General features: G+C 37.7%; 1 protein-coding gene across 17 annotated transcripts in view; it reads right to left on the minus strand.

The window, feature by feature from the left end:
* The window catches only part of CADPS2 (calcium dependent secretion activator 2), a 591,939-nt gene that overhangs the window by 7,471 nt on the left and 560,604 nt on the right, over positions 1–23,864 (minus strand). For 14 of the 17 annotated variants that reach the window (XM_045166445.1, XM_045166444.1, XM_045166437.1 and 11 more), the window contains one exon: positions 20,291–20,398. In XM_045166445.1, the coding sequence (XP_045022380.1) occupies positions 20,291–20,398 (108 nt within the window). Of the gene's footprint in view, positions 1–19,267; positions 19,533–20,290; positions 20,399–23,864 lie in introns of those variants that run through there. The other 3 variants (XM_045166448.1, XM_045166447.1, XM_045166446.1) reach the window with 2 other exon arrangements.

Consider the following 23,864-nt stretch of genomic DNA (forward strand, 5'->3'; position numbering starts at 1 on the left):
TTTGTTTCCATTTTCAAGAAAATGCAATCTGCCATTAGTGATGACATTTTAAGGGAATTGGTACTCATATGCCAGAGCTAGGTTTAGGTAATACTGTAAGAAAATAATGCTATTCATCCAGATAAGTGCGAGAAATATCAATGGCCACGCAGCATTTAGGAAGTGACGAAAGAGTTTTTGAGAGAGAAGGGATTTTGTGCCTTGCTTGAATATACAAAAACAGTGACACCACAGATCACATATGCATGTGCATATGTTAGGTATTCAAACAGAAAAAAATTCTTCATATTTCTTCCACAATAAAGCAGTAAATTCAAATTTCTAAAAGAAATCTCAAGCGATGTAAGTCTGAAATTCACCTGGACTTGTATTTTATAACATGTGCTAATAAAATTTAGTGTAAGGAATGGTAGTTTAAGCCTAATGTAAAAATGAATTGGTTTAAGATTTCATCAGGCTTGTTTCTTATAATCGGTAGATATACTGGACACACATGCATAAAATGAGATAAGCTATTTGAAAATGAATAACTGATCTATTGAATACTGTGATGTCAAATGGATGAATGACCATTCCAGTTTTTAAACTGTGAGATGGGCTAAGGTTTTTTTAAAAAGTGTTATTCATGTACCCAATTTTGCTTTTTCCTAATGATTACTTTCCTAACTTTCAGAACGTGTAAAGGTATCAGATACAAGTTTTATAAAAACAAGATAATCCTAAATTCTTAAAAAATAAACTAATAAATTCAGTACTTCAGCTGACATATTAAATCTTAATAGATTAGTATCTGATATTTAAATCCTCTACTTTCTTATTTTAAATGATAGCCTCAACTTCTTGAGTTCTATTTTAATGCAAGCAAACACTCAGAGGTATTGGTGATGTTGAATATGAGTATACTCAAGTAACGTAACACTCTTACCTTGACTCCACTCTCCAAGTAACTTGAAAGCTAAAATGTAGCTGTAATGGTTATGACTCTTAAATTATAGCGCTTCTTCAAGGGGTAATTTAGTTGGGGGACAAAATATGATATATTGTACTAAGTTTATAACATACGCAATAATCTGGCTGTCAGACTATAAAGTTACTATATATGTGGTAGGTTGTATGAATTTGAGATAAATGAAAATACTTCCTTAAAATTACTCCTTATGCATCTTATGTTCTTAAAAAATCCACAGATAATTTAAAATTAATGTAACTTCATTTTTCTATTACATGTAAATGATACTTATGATTAAGTGATAATTGAAGGGACATCTAATATAACACAGAAACTTATTATTAATATACCTTCTGTAACACAATGCCAAAATTGTAATTTTAAAGAATAATAATTTGGAAATCAAATATCTAAAGTTAACTATAAAATCAGAGAAAAAGAATTAATGTTAATAAAATGCTTAAGCCACTTTATCATCATCTTGCTTTAAAGGCAATCAAATTATTCTACAAGGAACATTCTATAAGGGAAATGATTTCATCCACTAATCATGCATAATTTTAATTCCTAAGTCAAAGCATTTTGAAGAACTTCAGCGAAAGCAAGCAAATGAAGAGAAATAAGCAGCTTAGCTTAGAGTTTATGGTGTTATGAAGAATAAGCTAACAAACCAAAAAAAACCTCACTGGGACTGCTTCTTTCTTGTATACGGTGAAACACACACACACCCCCCCAAAATATGTCAGTAGCATTTCCCTATTTCTTGAGCTCGAATAGAAATGTTCTTCTTTTGGGTGGAGGATGATAGGTCCCATTTTTTTTTTTCCCATTTTGAGAAAAAATTCAAAGGTAAGTTAGCTTCATTCCCCTCACCCACCCACACACTCTACTGAAGCAAACCAATCCCCCAAAACAAAGAAAAAAAAAATTTGAAAGAGGTGAATGTGCAGTGAAGTGTGACTGTTAGAAAATGTGCTTTCAGTTTGGAAAAGTTAATTTTATAAAGCAACTTGGTTGACTATTCACTTTTCCCTTCAGGGGATGACAACGAAGGGGTGCTGGAGCCTGCACTCAAGTCATGGGTATGGCATTACTGCTTTATTCTCTGCTTGGTCTACTTAGGAATAAAGCAGTAAGTGTATATTCTGCACTCTTTTTTTCCCCCTCCATCAATCCATGCCAGCAGCCTACCACTTTAACAAAAAATATGTGGTTTTTTTTTTTTTCTTTTTGTGGTTCATTCAACTCCTGTAAGGGCATGCATTACTCACTTCATTTTCTTGAGATATCTCTTTTAAAGCAAAAATAAAAGAAAAGGAAAGGCTAGGGTTGACTCTGTGAGACCCCTGTATTTATTCACACTTATTGTGCATGACTGTAGACTGGTAAATCATATTAGCGGCCCGTCTCCCCATCAAGCTGCTACTTGCTTTCCAGCCCTGGGAAGGTTCAACAAATCAACAGGAGCACGGAAAACAGAACATCAGTCTAATCTAGTGTTTAAGGTGAAGTTTTCAAACCCAATCTAAGAAGATCTTTAGAGCAAGCAACAAGCTGAAGGGCTCAGAAGGTGGTATTGACAATGAAAGAGTGTTGAAATATTGAGAAGCGCAGCACTTGTGCATTTTTAATAACAAGAGGGTCAACAAGGACACAGCTCCCTTAGTGCCAGGAGTTGCCACTGACTATGGAAATTGCCACACCAGGGCTATAAACGCTTGCAGTTCATCAGCTTTCTTAAACAGTTCATCAGCTTTCTTAAACACCCTGAACCCCCTCAGTGGACCTTTAGTCTTGAATTAACAAACCAAAGCAATGAAAGAGGGTGCATTCTGAATGGCTGGCATTGATCCCCAACTGTGTCAGCACTGCTACAGGCCCTGAAAAACTCTCCCCATTGTCAATAGAAATTGACAAACCTCGTCTCCTAAATAGTGCAGCTGAGCCGGGCGGGATCCACGCAGCTGTAAAGGGCGCTGCTCTTGGGGCCAGGGAGCACTAACAATGGAACAAGCATGAGCTCTTTGTCAGTCCCAGACTCGGCAATTTTCTAACAAGGATTAAAGTTGTTTCTCGGCAGTGCTGGTTGAAAAGAGATTTAGCAACACACCGTGCTTTCTTCATGCAAGTTAAAGAGAAGTAGTTAAGGAATTTCATTATTCCCTTGACTAGTGGAAATACAAAACAAATATATTAAATATGCGCGGCTCCCTTTTCCGTCTAATTTATAACATTTGGAGGCAAGAGGATTCAATGCAATATAACACTTCTTGCTTGGAAATAAGCACTCTTACCTTTATTTTGGAAGTTTTATATATTTTTCTTTTTAAGAAAGTCCAGCCGCTTGCCACCTGGAATGAGGTCTCAATACATACTAATGCACAATGTCTTCAGACCCTCTGGGGCTGATATTCCTAAATCTGAATCACAGGACCCCATAGGGTCCATGTATTACGGCGGCTTCGAGCAAATCATTTGTCATAATGCGGCTTCTGATGATGATGGCTGGGTAAAAATAAGTGCTTTGCTGGGGAACAAATCTGTGATCTATTTTCTGCTTAAGTGTTTAGCTTTTTTATTGATTATGAATTGGTACAACTAGTTGATATATTTTCATTCTTCTCCAGCTAGTCTCGTCTCAATAGGTGAACAACAGAGAAAAAAAAAAAAAACAACCCACAACCAATACTTTTTAGTGCCCCCAGATATGGAATGGCTAAATTTCCACAGTATGTATGTATTTCTTCATTTATTTCAAGAGAAGCTGTCTGTTTTTATCAGAGTCAAGTCACTGCGTTCTAGAAAATCTCATCTGAGGAAGTATGTACCTCTTAAATGTTAAGATGAATTGAATAAAAGAACAAATAACAGTTTTGAAAAGGTGAAGGTTTTGAAAAATCTGATAAATATAAAGCATCCTTTAAGATCATGTTGTGGCTTTAGAGGGCTACAAAATATTTAGAAAAGTGAATACCTTACAGTTTCACCAGTACATTAAAAAGTAAATATAAATGCTTCTTTATATATGGAGTGCTCCTTTGGTCCACAGTACATCTGTTTGACATAATTAAATTTGTAGTCACTCCCTTCTCATTTCTTAACACTAAAATGTACTTTTGGTGTAATAATTCCATCCTTCCCCCCTCTATTCAAGGCATCCCCCAGAAACAATTATATTTGGCTCCACAAAACAGATCCTCAAAGCACAAGCATTTTGAGAGTTCTAAAGTGTGGATTTTTTGTTGGTTTGGAATAGGATTAAGGGCTCTATTTAAGGAAAACTGAAACCAGTCTATTAGGTTTAGAATATAGGAAGTGTTCAACCCAGTCTACATCTATCAACCAGCTGGACCCAGAGGCATGCAGGAGGACTTAGTTGCTGAGGGCTGGTCGTGAACACACCAGAGAAGGACGTCATCAACACAGAAGCTTCGGGGGCTGAGTACACGGAAGTCCTGTGAGGCTACCATTTACCTGACTGAGCCTCTTGCTTTCTGTATGCCTCGGTTTTCTCATCTGGGATATGAAGGGCAGCTGAGATGAATCTAGCTTTACAATAAGATTCTTATACTCTCCAGAAATACTTTGAGATTAGATTTAACTATCAAAGGAAAGGGCGTGATTAGAAGCAATGCAGCTTGTGATTCCCCTAAAAATGAACAGAAGGGAAAAGCCAAATTGTCTTTTTTTTAAAATGCTGGTTAAATATAGCTTTGTTCATCCAAATATGCAACTCTCGAATTATAGATGTTTCTATTAGATGTTATTTTGTTTTAAATTTATTCATTTTGGCCTTTTAATGAAGAATAGATATTCTACAAAAATGAAACAATAAAGTATAAAGAAGAATAAATGGAATTTATTAAGAACTCTGAAGTATTATTACTATGTTTTATATTAATAATGCTACCTATATTATATAATATATAATAATAATCTGACTATAAAAGTATCCAGTGTTTTTTTTTTAAATGCCTCCATGGGAAGTTCAAGTGCATCAGTTCAATTTTCATTTGATTCTTATACCAACCGTGATGAGATGGTTCTTATTTTCATTTTGCATGGAAACTGAGCTCACAGAGGTAGAAAACTGAGTTTAGGTTAAATAATTTACTTATTTAAGTTTATATAAGTGGCAGGGTTAAGATTCATCTTATATCTATGCTTCAAAGTCTGTGCTCATGACTACTAGGTTATTCCATTTCCTTCTACGAAACAGTCTGTTTCATCAATGAGGTCTCTGCTTTTTTCAGAACAGTTTGGTATTTGTAGCAGACAACTAAGAAAATAGCTCTATCATTCCTGGTAATCATTCCTTCATGGTTATGATGCAGGATTATGAAATAATATAGGAGAAGCTTATTGTTCCAAAGAAGTCCATCACATTTTCTTACAAGTTAATGTAATCTACATTACCAAAGGTATTTGTACACCTGACAATGTAATTACACAATATAATAAATTTTTTGAAGAACCAGACTCTGTTAGGATAACTAACCAACTGGCTCTTGTGCTATGCATTTCCCACATGTTTTCTTCTTAAGTTCCATATACTCGAATGCTTTTAAAGTGCCATATACTCTAAAACTTAGGAATGCTGAGAAAATCTTTTTTCACTGCAACAAAACAATGTGGAAAGAAGATCCTAGTTCATTCATGAAGGGATTCGATCTATATGTACAGTTTTCTTATTTTTTAAATACAGAACATAGAAGAACTTGACTCATGCTTTTTCCCCTTCTGTGTTCAATAAACTCACATTTAGGGCGATTTTCATTTTTTAGTTCAATGAAAGTGAAAGTGAAGTCACTCAGTCGTGCCCGACTCTTTGCGACCCTGTGGACTGTAGCCTACCAGGCTCCTCTGTCCATGGGATTCTCCAGGCAAGAATACTGGAGTGGGTTGCCATTTCCTTCTCCAGGGGATCTTCCCGACCCAGGGATCGAACCCAGATCTCCCACATTGCAGGCAGACGCTTTAACCTCTGAGCCACCAGGGAAGCTCTATGAGCTTCTATTAGTTTTATGAGGAAGACTGCAAAGCAGAGTTCATGAACACTATGGTGTCTGTTAAGAAGGAGAAAGTGTAAGAAGTGCAAACATGGGAGGTTTGGCATATAGTTGGTACCTAATAAATGCTTGTTGAATGATGAAACATTTTTCCTACTCTTGAAGTTCAGTACTTTTTTCCATTCTTTTTTAAAATGCATGAATGTAATAACTAATATGCTTCCAGATGCATTCAACCCTCTTCAATCATAAAATAGGGTAAGTTATATAATAGGGTAAGTTCCAGAAACTGGGGGTTGCACAAGCTTTTTTCCACTCACCTCTATTTTATTAACTCCCAAATTTCCTTTCTCCCAAAATATCCTGAAAGTAATATTACTTAACTAGCCTATCTATCCTCACACTACACAAAGAGCATTAAAATCAATACTATTCTTCATTCTTCATTATCATCAAGCAGCCAAGTGCCTTTGTAAATTTATTCTGCGGTTCTCTTCCTTGTGCTAAAACGGCCAGGGATTACAAAGTGAAAATTTCAAATCACCAGTTGTTTCCCTCTCCCCTACTTAATGACAAATGATGGAATGCATACTGGTTGGGCTAATCTTTTGACTAATCAATGGTTTGGCTGAACACAGTGGTCAACCCAGTTATAAGGGTATGTGTACTAGTGTGGGATGCAGACATAGAGTGTGAATGATTTATTTGGGGATAAGACCTGTTCATTTGGTTCAGTGACTCACTTTGAGTACTATACATAAAAGTTTGGTCAATATTGCATTTAAATCAATAATGTAGGATCTGGATAAAAATAAATTAGACTCCTGCAATTTCTATTGAATGGTACAAGTTTGAGATAAAACCTCAGTCTGAGAATGAACAGTTAGCCAGTCTTTTTGCTTCAGTTTCCTTATAAAAAATAGGGAAAAAGTATTCCAAAGGTCCTTTTCCAGAGTGTTGTAGGGACTGAAATAAACAGTTATCCCTCTGTCTCTGACTCATGGTGCACTCTCACAGGAAATGAGTGATCTGCTGCTCTGGTAGATACTGGATTTCTCTATACCTACAAGTTTTGGGTAAGTCAATCCCTCTCTTGGGACTTTTATCCCCACGTACATTTCTTTGGCCAGATTCATGACATTGACGACTCCGTTCAACCATCATTTCTCCTATGAAGCCAACACTATCTCTTACCAGGCAGAATTAGAAGCTCCCGTATTTTCTGCCTTTAAATCTCTGTACATGTGTCTGTAGAAATACTGCAGAACGTGCTCTATATCTGCCTCAACAGGATGTGAGTATCTATAAGGCAGAAACCGAGTCTTTTTATTAATATCTCTAGACCTTAGCAGGATGTCCAGCACATAACATGTGTTACATATTTTTTGAGGGACTGAATGCTTCTAAAATATTTGGAGATATAATAGTGGCAGGGCAGCTTTTCAATAGACAAAGGATAATATCAGAGCCAGAGGAACTGTTGACTTGAATGAAACATTTCATTAATAGCAAAATAATTTAATGAATGCTAAAGTTGCAGGCATCACCAAAAAGTAAACAACTGCAATTGGCTAATGAAATTTAACACACGACTAAAACAGAACTGAAAATGTGACAGTCTAATTTCATTGTAGGAGATGAACTAAGTAAAGGAGAAAGTACTGTAAACTAATGAACCCCCCATGCCTAGGTACATATGAGAGTATCCACATATAGGAAATCAACACTTCACTGGAAGGACTGATGCTGAAGCTCCAATAATTTGGCCACCTGATATGAAGAGCCAACTCATTGGAAAAGACCCTGCTGCTGGGAAAGATTGAAGGCAGGAGGAGAAGGAGATGAAAGAGGATAAGATGGTTGGATGGCATCACTGACTCAATGGACATGAGTTTGAGAAAACTCCAGGAGATAGTGAAGGACAGGGAAGTCTGGAGTGCTGCAATTCATGGGATCGCAAAGAGTCAGACACAACTTAGCAACTGAAAGACAACAACACAACATATACATTCTTACACACAAGGATATGATAACATTATATGTGCTCAGAGGTTGATGTGCTCAGCTCCAGACTGGTTTTTCAGAGTCTCTCATGCATGCAGCGGACAACCTTTCTGGCATATGCTCAGGGGTATTAGTAGCTGTTCATGGAGGGTATCAAAGGCTGTGGGGCTACCTAGTGTGGTGCTGTCAGGGCTGCCTCGTGAGTTTTCACCACTAAAGGACATGTCCTGGGTGCCTTTAGTGCTTGCTGGTCTTGTGAGAGGTGTATAAAAAAGGCAGAGAACCGCCATGCTGTGGCACTGTGACTCAGACTTGAGTCTGAGTGAACATGAAGAGCCCTCCTGGGAGGTGGCATAAGCCTGGGTTTTCAGCAGAGAATCTCTGAAGGGTAGAGAGGGAGAGCGTGCCCTTGTTGCACCGTCATGGCATTTGATATTGTAAGCACTAGAGCTAGGCACAACTGTTGAATCAGCTCTACATCCTGGCAGGTTTCCAATCATCCACTTGCAACAGAGAGAAATAAAAACAAGTTAAAGATAATCACTATCTCCTATTTGAAAGCTTTCTAAATTTTAATTCTCCACGGTATACTATTTGAAAAAAACAACAACAATGTCTATTCAGTAGGTGAAAATGTGAAACATTTTAATGTAGAAGTTAACTTTTCCAAAAGACCCATTTGACCATAAGAATGTAAGTTCCCTTATTAGAGCAGGAACTTGGTCTATCTTACCTAACATTGTATTCTCAGCCTCTAGCAGCAGTATGTGGCTTCGAGAAAGTAAATACTAGTTGTAATTCGAATCCTACCGAGTCATTGTGACAGAGATACTCAGAGATGTGGGACAAAACCAACGCCTGACCTTTTTTATTTTTTTGGCTGTGGAGCATGTGGGATCTTATTAATAGTTCCCTAACCAAGGACTGAACCTTTGTCATCTGCATTGCAAGTGTGGAGTCTTAACCACTGGGCCACCAGGGAAGTCTCTATGCTTAACCTTCCAGTCTCAATACTTACCACCATTTCTTACACATCCTAATTGAGAGATCAACTGGATTTGTTTTCTAGATCTTATGCACCCAAAACATGAAATGAACAATTTGACATTAATAAACATATATTTTATGTGTATAATATAGGCAGTAACTAAGGAGAAAGGAAAGGAAAATGAAGTCGCTCAGTTGTGTCTGACTCTTTGCGATCCCATGGACCGTAAGCTACCAGGCTCCTCTGTTCATGGGATTTTCTAGGCAAGAGTACTGGAGTGGGTTGCATTTCCTTCTCCAGAGGATCTTCCCGACTCATGGATTGAACCCAGGTCTCCCACGTTGCAGGCAGACACTGTACCATCTGAGCCACCAGGAAAGCCAGAACTAAGGAGAAAGTCAACAAGAAATGTGTGGAGTATATGGAGCCAAATTTATGAGGATCAGTAGAGCAAAAGTATGGGAAAACTTTCCATGAGAATGTATAAATAGGAAGGTGTACAGCCACATTCAAATACTACATCCTATTCCTGGCAAATAGAAGGGAAAACAATGGAAAGTAACAGACTTTATTTTGTTGGGCTCCAAAATCACTGCAGATGGTGACTGTAGCCATGAAATTAAGACACTTGCTCCTTGGGAGAAAAGCTATGACAAACATAGACAGTGTATTAAAAAGCAGAGATATCACTTTGCTGACAAAGGCCTGTCTAGTTAAAGCTATGGTTTCTCCAGTAGTCATGTATGGATGTGAGAGTTGGACCATAAAGAAGGCTGAGAGCCAAAGAACTGATGTTTTTAAACTGTGTGTTGAAGACTCTTGAGAGTCCCCTGGACTGCAAGGAGATCAAACCAGTCACTTCTAAAGGAAATCAGTCCTGAATATTCATTGGAAGGACTGATGCTGAAGCTGAAGCTCCAATAATTTGGCCACCTGATGAGAAGAACTGACTCATCTGAAAAGACCCTGCTACTGGGAAAGGTTGAAGGCAAGAGGAGAAGGGGGTGGCAGAAGATGCAATGGTTTGATGACATCACCGACTTGATGGACATGAGTTTGAGTAAGCTTCTGGGAGACGGTGAAGGACAGGGAAGCCTGGCGTGCTGCAGTCCATGCGGTCGCAAAGAGTCAGACAAGACTTAGTGACTGAACCACAATAACGAATTCCTGACTCTAAAAGCCTAAGCATGACACAGAGCATTTTGAGAAGATTCAAAGGACAGCCCCCCAAAAGATTAAAGGGCTAGAAAAGGGGCCTATGATGAAAAGTTGAGCAAATAGGGATTATTTATCCTGGAGTAGACAAGGATGACAGGTGTCTTACTAACAGTCTTCATATATAGGAAGGATTATTCCCTAGAGATGCTGGCTACCTACTTTTTGTTCTCCACTGAGAAGAAAAGGGGAAATGGGCTTAAAAAACAGCATGAAGAATTTAGGTGAGGTAAGGATTAGAACTTGCTTTATTTCAAATAAAACATTTTGCCCATTTTAAGAGAGTGAAATTTAGATGGTGTCTTACTTAGGGCTGGGCTGAGATCAAGAAATTGAGGGCTCTGGAGTTTAGGTAAGTACCTGTGAAAATTGTTTATAGAGTTTCCTTTCAATGAGTTTAACAAACACCCCGTTTTGCCACAATGATGTTGGTTTACTACAACAGCTGCTTCCTGACACAGACTTTGTTTTTAGTTGGACTTAGTCAACGGTGGCATTTTGGCTGCCACTCCTGTGCTCACTTGTGAATGGCACCCACCATGTAGATGAGGCTGCAGGGGAGGCTTGCAGAGGACGTGTTTGATGGAGGAGGAGATCAACAAGCCACCACAGAAAATGGCTTTAAAGCCATGTGTCATTTGCTTATGAAGTCGGGTTTGAAGAGAAGGAGAATGGTAGCCACCATTTCTATGAAAACATCACACTGGCCAACTGATGGCGATGGCTGGTCTCAGGGGAGCCCTGGGTAGTTTCATTAATAGGTCACTGGGAGCCAGCTGCAGTGCAAGTATGCAAAGCCACCGAGGAAAAGCCAGGCTGTGTGTGGAGAAGCAAGAGTTTCCAGACCATCATCCATGTGAAAGCAGCAAGCAATCAATACTAAATAACTTTTGAACTGCTCAACATGTTGCTTGTAATTATTTCAACTATCTTTGATAAAATCAGGAGGGGGAATATTCTGATTTCTTCCATGACTATTAAGTTACTGTCACTGGCTTGGGTGAATGAAAGCAAATACACATTTATGCATTCGATGTTTAGAAAAATTTCTTGAGGAAAATGCAAGTTTTGACATCTTCGGTTCATCAGAGAGAGTTTTACCATGGTGAAGTGATTTTAAGTGATCAACCCCAATTTTTTTTTCTCCTATTCAAGCAAAAACCTCAGATCAGTTCACAAGTGAGATTTTTTTTTTTTTTTTTTTAAATTCTGAGCACAATTAAAGGTGAGTTAAGGCTCTGGTGGAAATCTAAAGAGCATCAGCAAAATCTGAGCACTGCTCAGCTTTTGAATTGCTTTTCTACTTTTTAGTTCTTTTAAATGGTTTTCTATGGCAGGAACATTTTTCTTAATTAGTCACAGCTAATTAGTGTTCTGGCATAGACAAGTAATCAGAAATGTCAGAGCTGCAAGGCTACATCTCCCTAATCCTTTGATAATAATTTAGCCTCCTGGGAGGGCCCCAAGCTGCGGTAAGTAGTGACTGACAATAAGGCAAAATTAGGTGGGCAGCAGACCATTAGGATAGAAAAATAAAAAGCACTACCCGATCCTGCTGAGCACCATCAGGCAACTAACTGCACTGCCAGATGAGGTGCCTGTTTAAGCCTGTGTTGTTAATTAGCCTGATTCTACCAGACCTGCCACATATGTCCAGGTGCCTCATGCAAAGATGTGTATTTCTGGGCATGTGCCAAATGACAATTGTGTCCCGTGATCACATTTCAAGAATCTAAGGGAGAAGTCCACATATTTCTTGAAGATTCTTTTGAATTATCAAAGAAATAAGATCAACCAGCTACAATACATTTTTTTTCTGGTGGAGTTTCTTTTAGGCAATTAGGCATGCTTAGCTCAGGTTTCTTAGGTCTTCATTCACCAACAGCTTAGATTCAAATGAGGGCCTTTGGCCGTGAGGAGCCGCGTCTGGACTTGCCAAAGTTATTCTGGCACACACTGTACATCTAAAGTAGATTCTTTCATAAATTCTTACACTTACAAATGATAACTCAATATTAAAATAAAGATGATTAACTAAAATGAATGAGACAGCTGTAATTTGAGAGCAGAGGTTTTGAAGAGAAATAAACTTGGCGGGGGGAAGCAGTTAAGGAGCAAGGTTTGTATGCCATTTACTAAAGCAGACATGACCATATATAGAACAAGTGTTGACTACAACTGTCTTAAAAAAGGTCAAACAACTTCTATGTGAGTACAAATACTGTGGATAAAATAAAGTGTGAACAAATACATATAATTACATTAAAAAACACCCCCTGGAAAACAGTATATTAAAGCTGCTAAATAAGAAATTGTTAAAATGTAGGAGAGGCGACATGCCAGTCCTATGAACATGGATAAGAAACAGTCAAGCTTCTGATCTACCTTTAGTGCACAGGGTGACCCCAGGGTATTAAACATAACAGTGGGTAGAAATAAATGATCTTAGTCTCAAGTACATCACTGAGCTTACATCATTCATCTTTTCTAGTGATGGAAAAGCAAAATAATGGTTAGGACATGAGAGTGAGAGCAACGTTTGATTTTGATTGTTGATAGGAAAATCATGGATGGGTCCAAGTTAATGTTTTATATTTGACTTCTTTTTACATAGAGACAACATTGAAGAGAAAATACTCTGTAATCAGAATCTATACTGATTTAGTGGTTCCCAGCCTTTTTGGCACCAGGGACTGGTTTTGTGGAAGACAATTTTTCTATGGACTAGGGAGGGGGGTACAGTTTTGGAATGATTCAAGAAGATTACATTTATTGTACCCTGTATTTCCATTGTTGTCACATCAGCTCCACCTCAGATCAGCAGGCACTAGATCCCTGAGGTTGGGGACCCTTGGATGTAACAACTTGTTTGTCACTTGAAAGTGAAATAACATTGAAAAGAGGAAAACTGTTATTTTAAAATCAACAGTCATATATGAGCAAATGTATCTATCATATTATGGAATTATAAGAAATGCAAGAAGGCAAAGAAGCCCTCTGGGTCTTACTGGGTTCCAGCTTTTGTTTATAATGAGGCTGATTACACATACAAAGAAATTCATTCAAGGAATATGACTGAAAAAGTAGATGGTCAGTTCTAATATATTCTACTGTCTATTAATAGCAGCCATTCTTACTCCTGTTTTGTGGATTTCAAGTATTTCTGGCAAACCAATGAAATAAATTTAATTTTTAAATAAGAATAGTAGCATCAATCTTACTGAGGATGAATAAATTCTTGAATCAAAAAGATTGGGCATGGGTGTGAAACACAGAACTCTAAAACTCTGAGTCCACAGTTTTTTTATTTGGGAGTCCAGAGATAAACAAGAGGTAGAAGTGCAAAATTAGTTTTATTTTGAAAAGCATATTCACTTGCAAGAGTTTCATTTTTTTCCCCCCTTACCATATCTTAAAATGGCCATGAAACTCTTTTCTTTTTTTGGAGTCCAGAGATAAACAAGAGGTAGAAGTGCAAAATTAGTTTTATTTTGTAAAGCATATTCACTTGCAAGAGTTTCATTTTTTTCCCCTCTTACCATATCTTAAAATGGCCATGAAACTCACTGACATTTTTGAAGTTAGTTTTACTTAAAATGCTTAGAGTTTCTTTACCAAAAAGAATCCTTTTCAAGGAAAGTCCTGAAAATTAATCCTTTACAAAGCACTATGTGGATGAATATCACTGATTAACTATCATTTAAAGGATTACTTTTAACTTTAGAAGACATCACAACACAATTAAAAAAAAAATCTCGTTGAGATGAAACTCCTCAACAATTAAATATTTAATCAGTTTATAACACAAGAGAATGCTTAATCTGCATGATTTACCAATTAAAGACTGCACCCTGATGTGTCTTCAGCAACATGAGAGCTAAAACAAAATTGTCTCAGAGGGTCTCAAGATGGGCAATGCCTTGTAAAGGCACAAACGTTTAGAGAGTTAGGTAGGTTTAGTGTCTCTCCCAGACAACGGGATGCACTTCTGTTGACCTCTACTAGCCTCAGCATTTGGGATATTCTTGGACATTGTAAGTGACCACAGAGGGCGCTCTTGTGAAAATTACTGTGAGCGTCAGTTTTGATTTCTGAAACTTCACGACTTTTCAGCCCAGAGACTCAAAGCTCTCTGGGAAAGTGTCCAGCCTCTCTGCTGACCCACGGGTACCTGGGGCAAGCTCTGTGTTTCCTGAAACCTGACAGCGTGAGAAGAAAACTCATAGGAGGCATTAAAAATGGGACTTGTGCTGCATGCTCAGTTGTATCTGACTCTCTGCAACCCTATGGACTATAGCCTGCCAGGCTCCTCCATCCATGGGATTTTAAAGGCAAGAATTCTGGAGTGGATTGCCATTCCCTTCTCCAAAAAAAGAAAAGCATTGCCATGGTTTTACATTGGAATCAGACAAGTTGTAAATGGCTTTGATTTGCTAGCATTTTTTAAACAGCTACTGACAATGATGTTTTATAAGTTGGGATAAGAGAGATTACCTCTAAAGCAGAACTTCTTCTGGTAAATCCATATTCTCTTCTGCTAGAGAACTTCCTTTAAATTTCACTGACTCAGATAAGACACAGTTTTTTAATGTGTCTTAAGGTAAATTTAACATGTGAGATTTTTTTTTCCCATTGGCTAAATTCAAAATACAATGATAATCACTAAGTTTAATTATTTTCTTTTTCAAAAGTATAGTCAAAGCTATGGTTTTTTTCCAGTAGTCATGTATGGATGTCATTGGAAAAGATCCTGATTCGGGGAAAGATTGAAGGCAAAAGAAGAAAGGGGTGGTAGAGGATGAGATGGTTAGACAGCATCTTGACTCACTGGACATAAATCTGAGCAAATTCCAGGAGATAGCAAAGGACAGGGAAGCCTGGCATGCTGCAGTACATGGGGTCACAGAGTTGGACATGACTTAGTGACCAAACAACAAAATAGTTGCTATGTAATATTATTTTAAGGCTTCCCAGGTGGCACTAGTGGCAAAGAACTCTCCTGCCAATGGAGGAGACATAAGAGATGTGGGTTCAGTGCTTGGGTTGGGAAGATCCCTTGGAGAAGAACATGGCAGTCCGCTCTAGTATCCTTGCCTAGAGAATCCCATTGACAGAGTAGCCTGGCAGGTTACACACCACAGGGTCGCAAAGAGTCAGACAAGACTGAAGCAACTTAACACACACAATATTGTATATTACAGGTGTACATGTAGTAACTTACAATTTTTAAAGGTTATACTACATTCAGGGAAGCCTGGCTGCTGCTGTCTATGGGGTCACCAAGAGTCAGACATAATGACTGAACAACAACAGATGCTATAAAATATTGGCTTTATTTCCCATGTTGTACAATATAAGCTACAAGAATATATTGTGCAATTCCGGGAATATTATATTCACATATAGATTTCAGTATGTGTATCACTTGACAAGCAAAGACAGCCTCTATTTAAGATATTCTGGTCATTCTGAAAGACTTAACATGAATATAGAATATACGGGTTCCAACTATTTTTCTACCTGTAGGATTCAGAACCATGGTGGTAGCTGTATAGAATATCAAATGACATTCCTTATGTAGAATCTCTTTTCTACTTATCTACTGTAACTGCTACTGCTTCTTGCTTTCACCTGGCCATCACAAAAACACTTTAGAACTGTCTGCTACTCCGGGGTACAAGACTTGGCATGCAAGCAACCCAGTAACTTTTGTCACCACTGCTGAAATTAAAACTATTTAAAATCTGGAGGGGATTTCAGAAACCATCTGGAGTTCTAGACCAACTTCTTTGGTTTACATGTGCTATCTATACTGAGTTTCAGACAGGTGACAGAACTTCTTGAAGTGCACTTATCCAGTCAATGGCAGAACTATGGCTAGAACTCAGGTTTCTAGATTCCTGGTCCAGTCCTCTTCCTCCAAACACTGTTTTATCATTTCAAATTCTGTAAATCTGAAGCTGTTGTTCAGTCACTCAGTCATGTCTGACTCTTTGCGCCCCATGGACTGTAGCACTTCAGGCTTCCCCGTCCTTCACCATCTCCCAGAGCTTGCTCAAACTCATGTCCACTGAGTTGGAAGTATGGTAGGCATAAGATGGACTTTGAAACTAGAGTGACACAATTTCAAAGTCTGATTTAGTATGTAACAAGTCTTTTATCATCTCTGGATGGGACATTTCTTAACCTGAAAATAAGGCTAGAATGGGGGTGGCAGCATCTACCCACATGGCTTCCCAGGTGGCACTAGTGGTAAAAGAACTCACTTGCAATGCAGGAGACAAAAGAGACACAGGTTCAATCCCTGGGTTGGGAAGATCCCATGGAGAAGGAAATGGCAACCCACTCCAGTATTCTTGTCAGAAGAATTCCATGGACAGAGGGGCCTGGTGGGCTACAGTAATAGGGTCACAAAGAGTAGAACCTGACTGAAGCGACTTGGCACGCATGCAAGCATCTACCCAGGTTAGAGATGATACAGGTCAAGAACCTAGCACCTTTCTTGGTACATGGAGGTGCCCTAGGAATAGCAGTGATGACAGGTAAGGCCACAGGTATAATTTTGACACTGAAAAAATTAGGAATCTATTGGGTTGGCCAAAAAGTTTGTTCGGTTTTAAGTAACAATAAAAGTCATATTTTTTCATTTTCACGATGAATTTTACTGAACAATGCATTCACTAACTGAACAACTTTTTGGCCAACCTAATGCCTTAGTCAAACCCAGTACCTTCTGTTAAATATGGTATCTGCCATCATTTACTGAACATTTTTCTGAAGTTATTTCTGTTTAAAACAGAAAGTGTTTTATAAGTTTAACTTGTGGAGCAAAGCAGAATGTCTTGATATCTGTTCTGATATTAATCATGATCTTCAAATGATACTTTAGTTTTAATACTTCAAGATTTGACCTAAAAGTCTAAGATTATCCTATTTATGGCCTTTTAGATAATATATATTTTAGTCACCTCCCTCTTTCACACATTGAAGAAACCAAAAAAACTTCCATAGAAGCTAAAACAATAATCACAGCAATGTAGGATGCTCAGAAAGAAGGGTGATGGCGTATGGCTGTGTGGGCTGCTCATGGACAATGACAGGAGGTACCATTCTCCTTCATGGTACAGCCCCAAAACAATGGACACAAATCTAGGGCAGTGCCCATCTTTTTGGACCTTAGTCAGTGGTACAATTATTTAAACAGAACCCTAAGGTATTTAGTCAGAAATATTAGGAACTATTATCAGGCTTCCCAGGTGGCGCCAGTGGTAAAGAACCTGTCACCCAATGCAGGAGACACAAGAGGTTTGAGCCCCTAGTCAGGAATATTCCCCCGGAGAAGGGAATGGCCACCCACTCCAGTATTCTTGCCTGGGAAATCCCATGGACAGAAGAGCCTGGAAGGCTACAGTCCATAGGGTTGCAAAGAGTCAGACACGACTGAGCACATATCTCCCTTCAAATTAGGAACTATTAAGATGCTTCATTAATCAAAAAGATTTTAAGACCAGGAACACCATGAGTAATTTATTATTACTCTTAGGACAAGTTTCACAGAATTTTCAGCAGTCTTTTCCATGCATGGGGCATCACGCAGAAAAAGATTCTTTAGTAAAACACCTGATTTCTTTTTTAAAGCATTGGTATTGGAGGCAGGATCAGTGCTTTGTAGAATAATTGATTTATATAGAAATATTAGTATATATTCTAAATGAAGCAAATTTCTTTTGGATAAAAAGCATATCCTTTATAAGGAATGAAGCTCTCTTTCTGTAGCCCCTGTACTCTTACCTGGGTTGGTTAAAACCCCTATGTAATGGCTCACTGCTGTGTGTGTGCGTGTGTGTACACATTTTCCTTTGCATCTGAAGGTGGGAGGCTCCATTCCCTTACTTATTCAGGAAACACTTTAATTGGAATAGCAAAAGTTTGTCACTGATGCCTGAATAAAATTGTTCCTTTCAATCTTTTATCTGTAATAGACTCAGGTTGCTAACAGTATTTATAGGGTCATTATTTTCAACTGCTTCTTGACACCTAACAATATTATTTTAAGCTACAGCCAAGTGGATTTCCAATAATTATATAATGTCTCTTGGTAATGATTTGTTGCTTAAGATACACATTCTACTTTACCTTTCAACACATACTTGATAACCTCTCATTTACTAACTGTAATTGAGGCAAATTCAGTCTTAGCTAATTAGGGGCTCTTAGTACCCCCTCATCTATGTTATTCTTGATGACATATCAATAGAATTAGAGTCTACTTTTTTGTTTTTAATTACAGTAATACAAGTGTGCAACTTAAAATTATTAGAATGTTTAAGGACACTGTAACTATTTTACAAATAACAAGTCCAATGTCCTACTGGGGATATTCAAAATGACAAAAGCTTCACAACCAAAACAGAATGGTTTTTGGTTATGGGTTCCTTTTAGAAGCAAACCCAAGCCATGTCTGATGCTTAGGCATTGGAAGGAAAGCGCAATATACACCTACAGCCACGACAATAGAATAAGCACATCATTTTAATGTTGGCCTCTTGGCATCTACTTTAGTTAGCTCCCTTTGTTAACTGCTGCCATACAAAAGTCTCAAAAGAAGTTTGGTGAATGGACGGGAGTTGAAGTGGGAAATATTTTCATGAAGAAAGAAATTCTACCTCTGTTACAAACTGAGGATGAGTTCTGTAGTAAAAAGGTCACCAAGACAAAAAATTGAAGATGTTAAGAAATGTGTAACACACAGAGACACACACACACAGACATGCGTAGTGGGCTATTTGTAGAATGACTCTACCATTTTTTCAACACAGAAAATGTGCTTCCACTATACCAAGAAGAAACATAATGGGAATAACACAAACTCTTCTTTTCTGTTCAACAGTTTTGAAAATTACCACATAAGCAAAAAAAAGTAAAAGAGAACTTGGAAGTGAAACATATGCTCGTAAATTCAGAGCAACACCAAATGGAAGCAGAAGTTGCTAATACGGTTTCAGTATTTTGTAAAAGAGCCAGCTGGATGGATGATAATTTTTCTACCCCTGCAGGGCATCAAAGCTTTTCGGAAATCATTCTCTTCACACATATTAACACTTAGCTTATTAAAACAGATGATACTTTTATTGTAAAACAGCCCGGGTAGAGGCTAGAAACATAAAATACGAAAGAGAAGGCTCATTGTGACCACCCAACCTGACAAACAGCAAACACTGACATGACAGACCATGGTGGAGAGGATGACGTGGCAAGACCTCCTGTAACTGCCACAGCTGAAGTGTCACACGAGGCCTGTGAATTGCTGTTGTGAAAACATTTGCAGTAACTTGCATAATTAAATGAAACTGCCAGAAAAGCATTTCTAAAATGCAGAGAAGATGTACATAAATAAATACAGTTCAGAGCAAATATTACACGTCAGAATCAGCAATGGAATGGATTATGCAAAGTTATGTCATCAGCAAAGTACCATTTCCTTTGAACTGACTGCTGCCTAATTACAAATAAGTGACAACATTGTTATTGAAATGGACTGCTCTCTTAATGAAACTTGTGGATCAAGGCAGCTAAAACTACAACCTCCCCTTCCTAGGAGCTGCCATGCCTCTGTGAAGACCTCCATGAGACCAGAGCAGCATTCTAGCTGTTAGCAGACCTTAGTGCTGGAAAACAAGATGAAAAGGCACACTAACAGTGCAGGGGCAGATATCTGGCTTTACCGAGACTTATTTCTTTGTTTGCATGAAGAATATCATATTGACTTAAGAAAAACTTTTATAGTGGGGCCGAATATATTACAGTATGATTCTGTTTACAGATTGCAGCAAAGGCAATTGATGTAAGCTGTACACAATGGTAAACTGGATATCATCTTGCTTGCTAAAATGAACCTTCAAATGATTTTGAGATTCTCATTCTAATAGAGACAATTTCAAGTATAGGAAAAAAAATCTATTAAGACTTCTGTCAGCAGTCTAAGAAACAAAACAATAAACTATTAGCTGTGTAGAAGAAAAAAAAGGAAAGAAAAAGTGATTTGCAGACACAGCCTCAAAATGCAACTTTTCCCTTCGCAGTACATCTACAATGCCAGCTGGCTCTGGAAGAGTAGCTACTTACATCGAACAACTTTTCTATGTACATTTCCTCATTGACCTTTTCTCGAAGAATGTCTTGATTTTGCCGAACAAACATAATATAGGTATCTGCCAGATCCATTCCTGGTTTCTGTTGTGAGGAAAAAGCACGGGGAATAGAACAATATTAGGTTTTGATTGTGAAAATTTATTTAATCACCACCCTAGAAAAGCATTCATTATATTTCAAAAGTTACACTAGAAAAATATGCTTAAGATCAACAATTGTCGTTGTTCCGTTGCCTAGTCGTGTCCGACTCTTTGTGACCCTATGGACTGCAGCACTCCAGGCCTCTCTGTCCCTCACCGTCTCCTGAAGCTTGCCCAAGTTCATGCCCATTGCATCAGTAATTAAAGAAAAAAGATCAACAATGGACACCTTCAAACTCCATAATTGAAGTAAATAAAAGTTTATTATTGAGGTCTATAACTTGAGGTCATAGTTATTGTTCATCATTTAAATGATTAGAAATATGTGGTTGTAAGATAGTAGATACCTTTTTTAAAAAATGGCTACCTTGCAAAGCCAATACGCTGAGTATAAATAGATAAGCTTTTCTAAAAATTCCCATAATCAATAATCATTTCTTAATTGCAACTACAACTTCTTTTTCATCATTTCTGGCTCATTTATCCATATATATATTTAAAAAATGTTAGCTTTCCTTGGGTTGCATTCCTCAACTACTATGGGTGTTCAAGGAATAGAAAATAAGTTTTCTTATTAGGAAGATATTGAACAAAAAACATTTAATGCATTACAAAATGAAATGCAAATCAAAATTTTGTGGGTTATCCATGGCTTCTGCTCATCCATGTTTATCAATACTACCTCAAGGACTTATTTTAGAAATGTGATAAGACTATGGATGAACTAGTCTCCCATGAAGAGCCAAAGGTGTGGACTGGCTAACTTTCCAAAGTTATCCAACATTTCACATCTTCTAATGTTAGATGAGACAGGGCAGTTAATAAAAGTCCTCCTTGCTATGGAATCTACAAAATCTGCACAAGGAGGGGACAGAACTCTGAATGGTTCCTAAGGAGTATTCCTTCTAAACTTATCTTTAGTTCTTTACAGAGTTTCACATAGCTTGACTAGATGATTTGTATACTCTATACCTGGAGTTGATTCATAGTCTGTACTGAGTTATTCATTTAATTAGAATAGGGCAATAATATGATGAAATGGTAAAACTGATGCCCAAATAAGTCAGTCAGTTGTGCATCATTTCATATGTGTAGGATGCACTTAAATAAGCCATCAATGGACTCTTCACAAAAGTAAATAACATAAGGAAATCAGGTGAAAGAGGATGTGAATCATTTAACTACTCAGGAAGATCCCCTGGAGAAGGAAATGGCAAACCACTCCAGTACCCTTGCCTGGAAAATCCCATGGATAGAGGAACCTGGTGGGCTGCAGTTCATGGGGTTTCAAAGAGCTGGGCATGACTGAGTTACTAACACACTGCAGGAAAGACAAGATATACCTCTGAGTGATGTTAGGACAGTGGTCATGCCTTTTCCTTAAATGAAAGACAGAAAGTTCTTATCACTTCTTTTTTTGGGGGGGAGGGATAATAGTTTATATACAATGATAAAACTGCGCATCTCTTAACGAGTGCACAGTGCAGACATTGGCATATCTCACTGATAAAAATTAATTTGACTTTTTGCTAATGAAGTTATTTCTGGGCAATGAAAATCCCAGGAAGTACTTACTGTTCTTATACTTAGCCTAAAGGGAAATTTATATCACATACACTGAAGGATACTTTCAAACATAACCTTGATATAACAAAATTCACGACCAGTTATAACCAGAAACAACTATTTATATAAACGTCTTTATTAATCTTTCCTTCAAGAGCATTCCTACACAATGCAGAAAATATATTCCAAACTTTCCAAACTCATTTTGCTGTTTTTCTACATAATTCTCACCAGCAATGTTTGAAAGTTTAAATAATTGCAAGGGTACTCAAGAGAAACCTAGGCGATTTTCTTCTTTGGGGGCAAGTGGTGTTATATTGAGATTTCCAGTGAAAAGGCAGGGTAATTTGTACAGGATTATTAGCTACTATTAACAGCTGAAGCCCATAAGATAAGGATCTCTCTCCGTGTCTCTCAAACTTTGTCAAAACACTAAAAATTAGTACATTCAGAAAACATACTGCTGCAGAATGAAAATGACCGAATAATTTTCTATGTATGATAACAAGTCAGTTCCACCTGTGAGTTTCAGTCAAGTGCGTGGAAAGGAAATGCTATGATATGTATAATTCCAAGGCAGCAGGGTTTTGCCCATCTGGACTGAGAGTTAAAGAATAAACACAGGAGAGGCTTGCCTCCTCCACCATTTCTCCTCACCCCACCCCATTTTTATTTCTGCCTTTCAAAAGAGGAGTATGCTTATAAGTTTATACTAGTTAAACACTGGACCCATCAGACTCACTGGAAACTGAGTTATAGCCAGGTGAAATGGAGAATGATGCCTTTATACACCTGCCACAGACTCGGAAGGTAATTTTCTGTTTTCTTGATCACTTTTAAGATAACATTAGACATCATGAAACATTGTCCAAGAAAAACTTATCTTTTGCCACCTGAAACTAACAGACACTTTACAATTTAAGCCTAAAAGAAAACTCTGTGCTGTTCTCTTTGGCAGACCGAAGGGCTGTTAATACTGAAATGTGTAAGCTGAGACAGTTCTACAACTAAGAAAATTAGAATCCCTGGTTGGGGGTGTGAAGTAAGGCTCATTTAAGTTTATTTCAACAAATTAAGTGTCGTCTTTTTCTTCTTGAAATTACATTTTCTCCCCTTTGGCAAATTAAGCTCCGCTTGCCCAGTAAACACAACCTACAATTTTTACATTCCTCATTAGCATTATTTCTTCCTTTATCTTTGAGCTGTTTACCTATTCTTGAAACTGTGACATACGGGAATTTCACACCTAGTGAATATATTTTCATGTAGCTTGTGGCATGAGACTATAATCATTAAAAGAATATACACAAGTAAGAATAACTGCAACAGCTGGTGACATTTACCAATTAGAATTATAGTTCTTTAAAACACTTTATCGTTCCTTTGGTGTATGAAGGGTAATTATCTCTGATAAATTGCTGAAAAAGATATAATTTTCCTTTTAAACAGTTTCTACTTACAGTACAAATGTGTTTGGATAGAAGACATTATCGCTGGCTCAGTGCTCCTTCGTGCTAAGACTCTTGCTTTATGGCAGTAAAATTTACATACTTTGGAAGTCACTGTGTCTCATTCCATTAATACACATTATCTTATTAGGAAATAAAGTTTAGTTAGAAAACAAAAACTGAACACACTTGGTTCAGTTTTCATTTTCTGGTGCGTAAATGAAAGGCATGCATGCAGCCAGACAGAACACTGCTACGCATTTTGGTGCAAGTGGGTGTCCTCAATCTTATCAAAGGAACAGTCAGTTCAACTTCAACAGCTGCAGATTTGGATGAGTTTTTATCAAGAATATTACGTTCTAGAGAGGTACACTTAGAAATGTTTTCTATGTC

This window comes from Bubalus bubalis, chromosome 8 (assembly GCF_019923935.1).
Source record: "Bubalus bubalis isolate 160015118507 breed Murrah chromosome 8, NDDB_SH_1, whole genome shotgun sequence".
NCBI classification, from domain to species: Eukaryota; Metazoa; Chordata; class Mammalia; order Artiodactyla; family Bovidae; genus Bubalus; species Bubalus bubalis.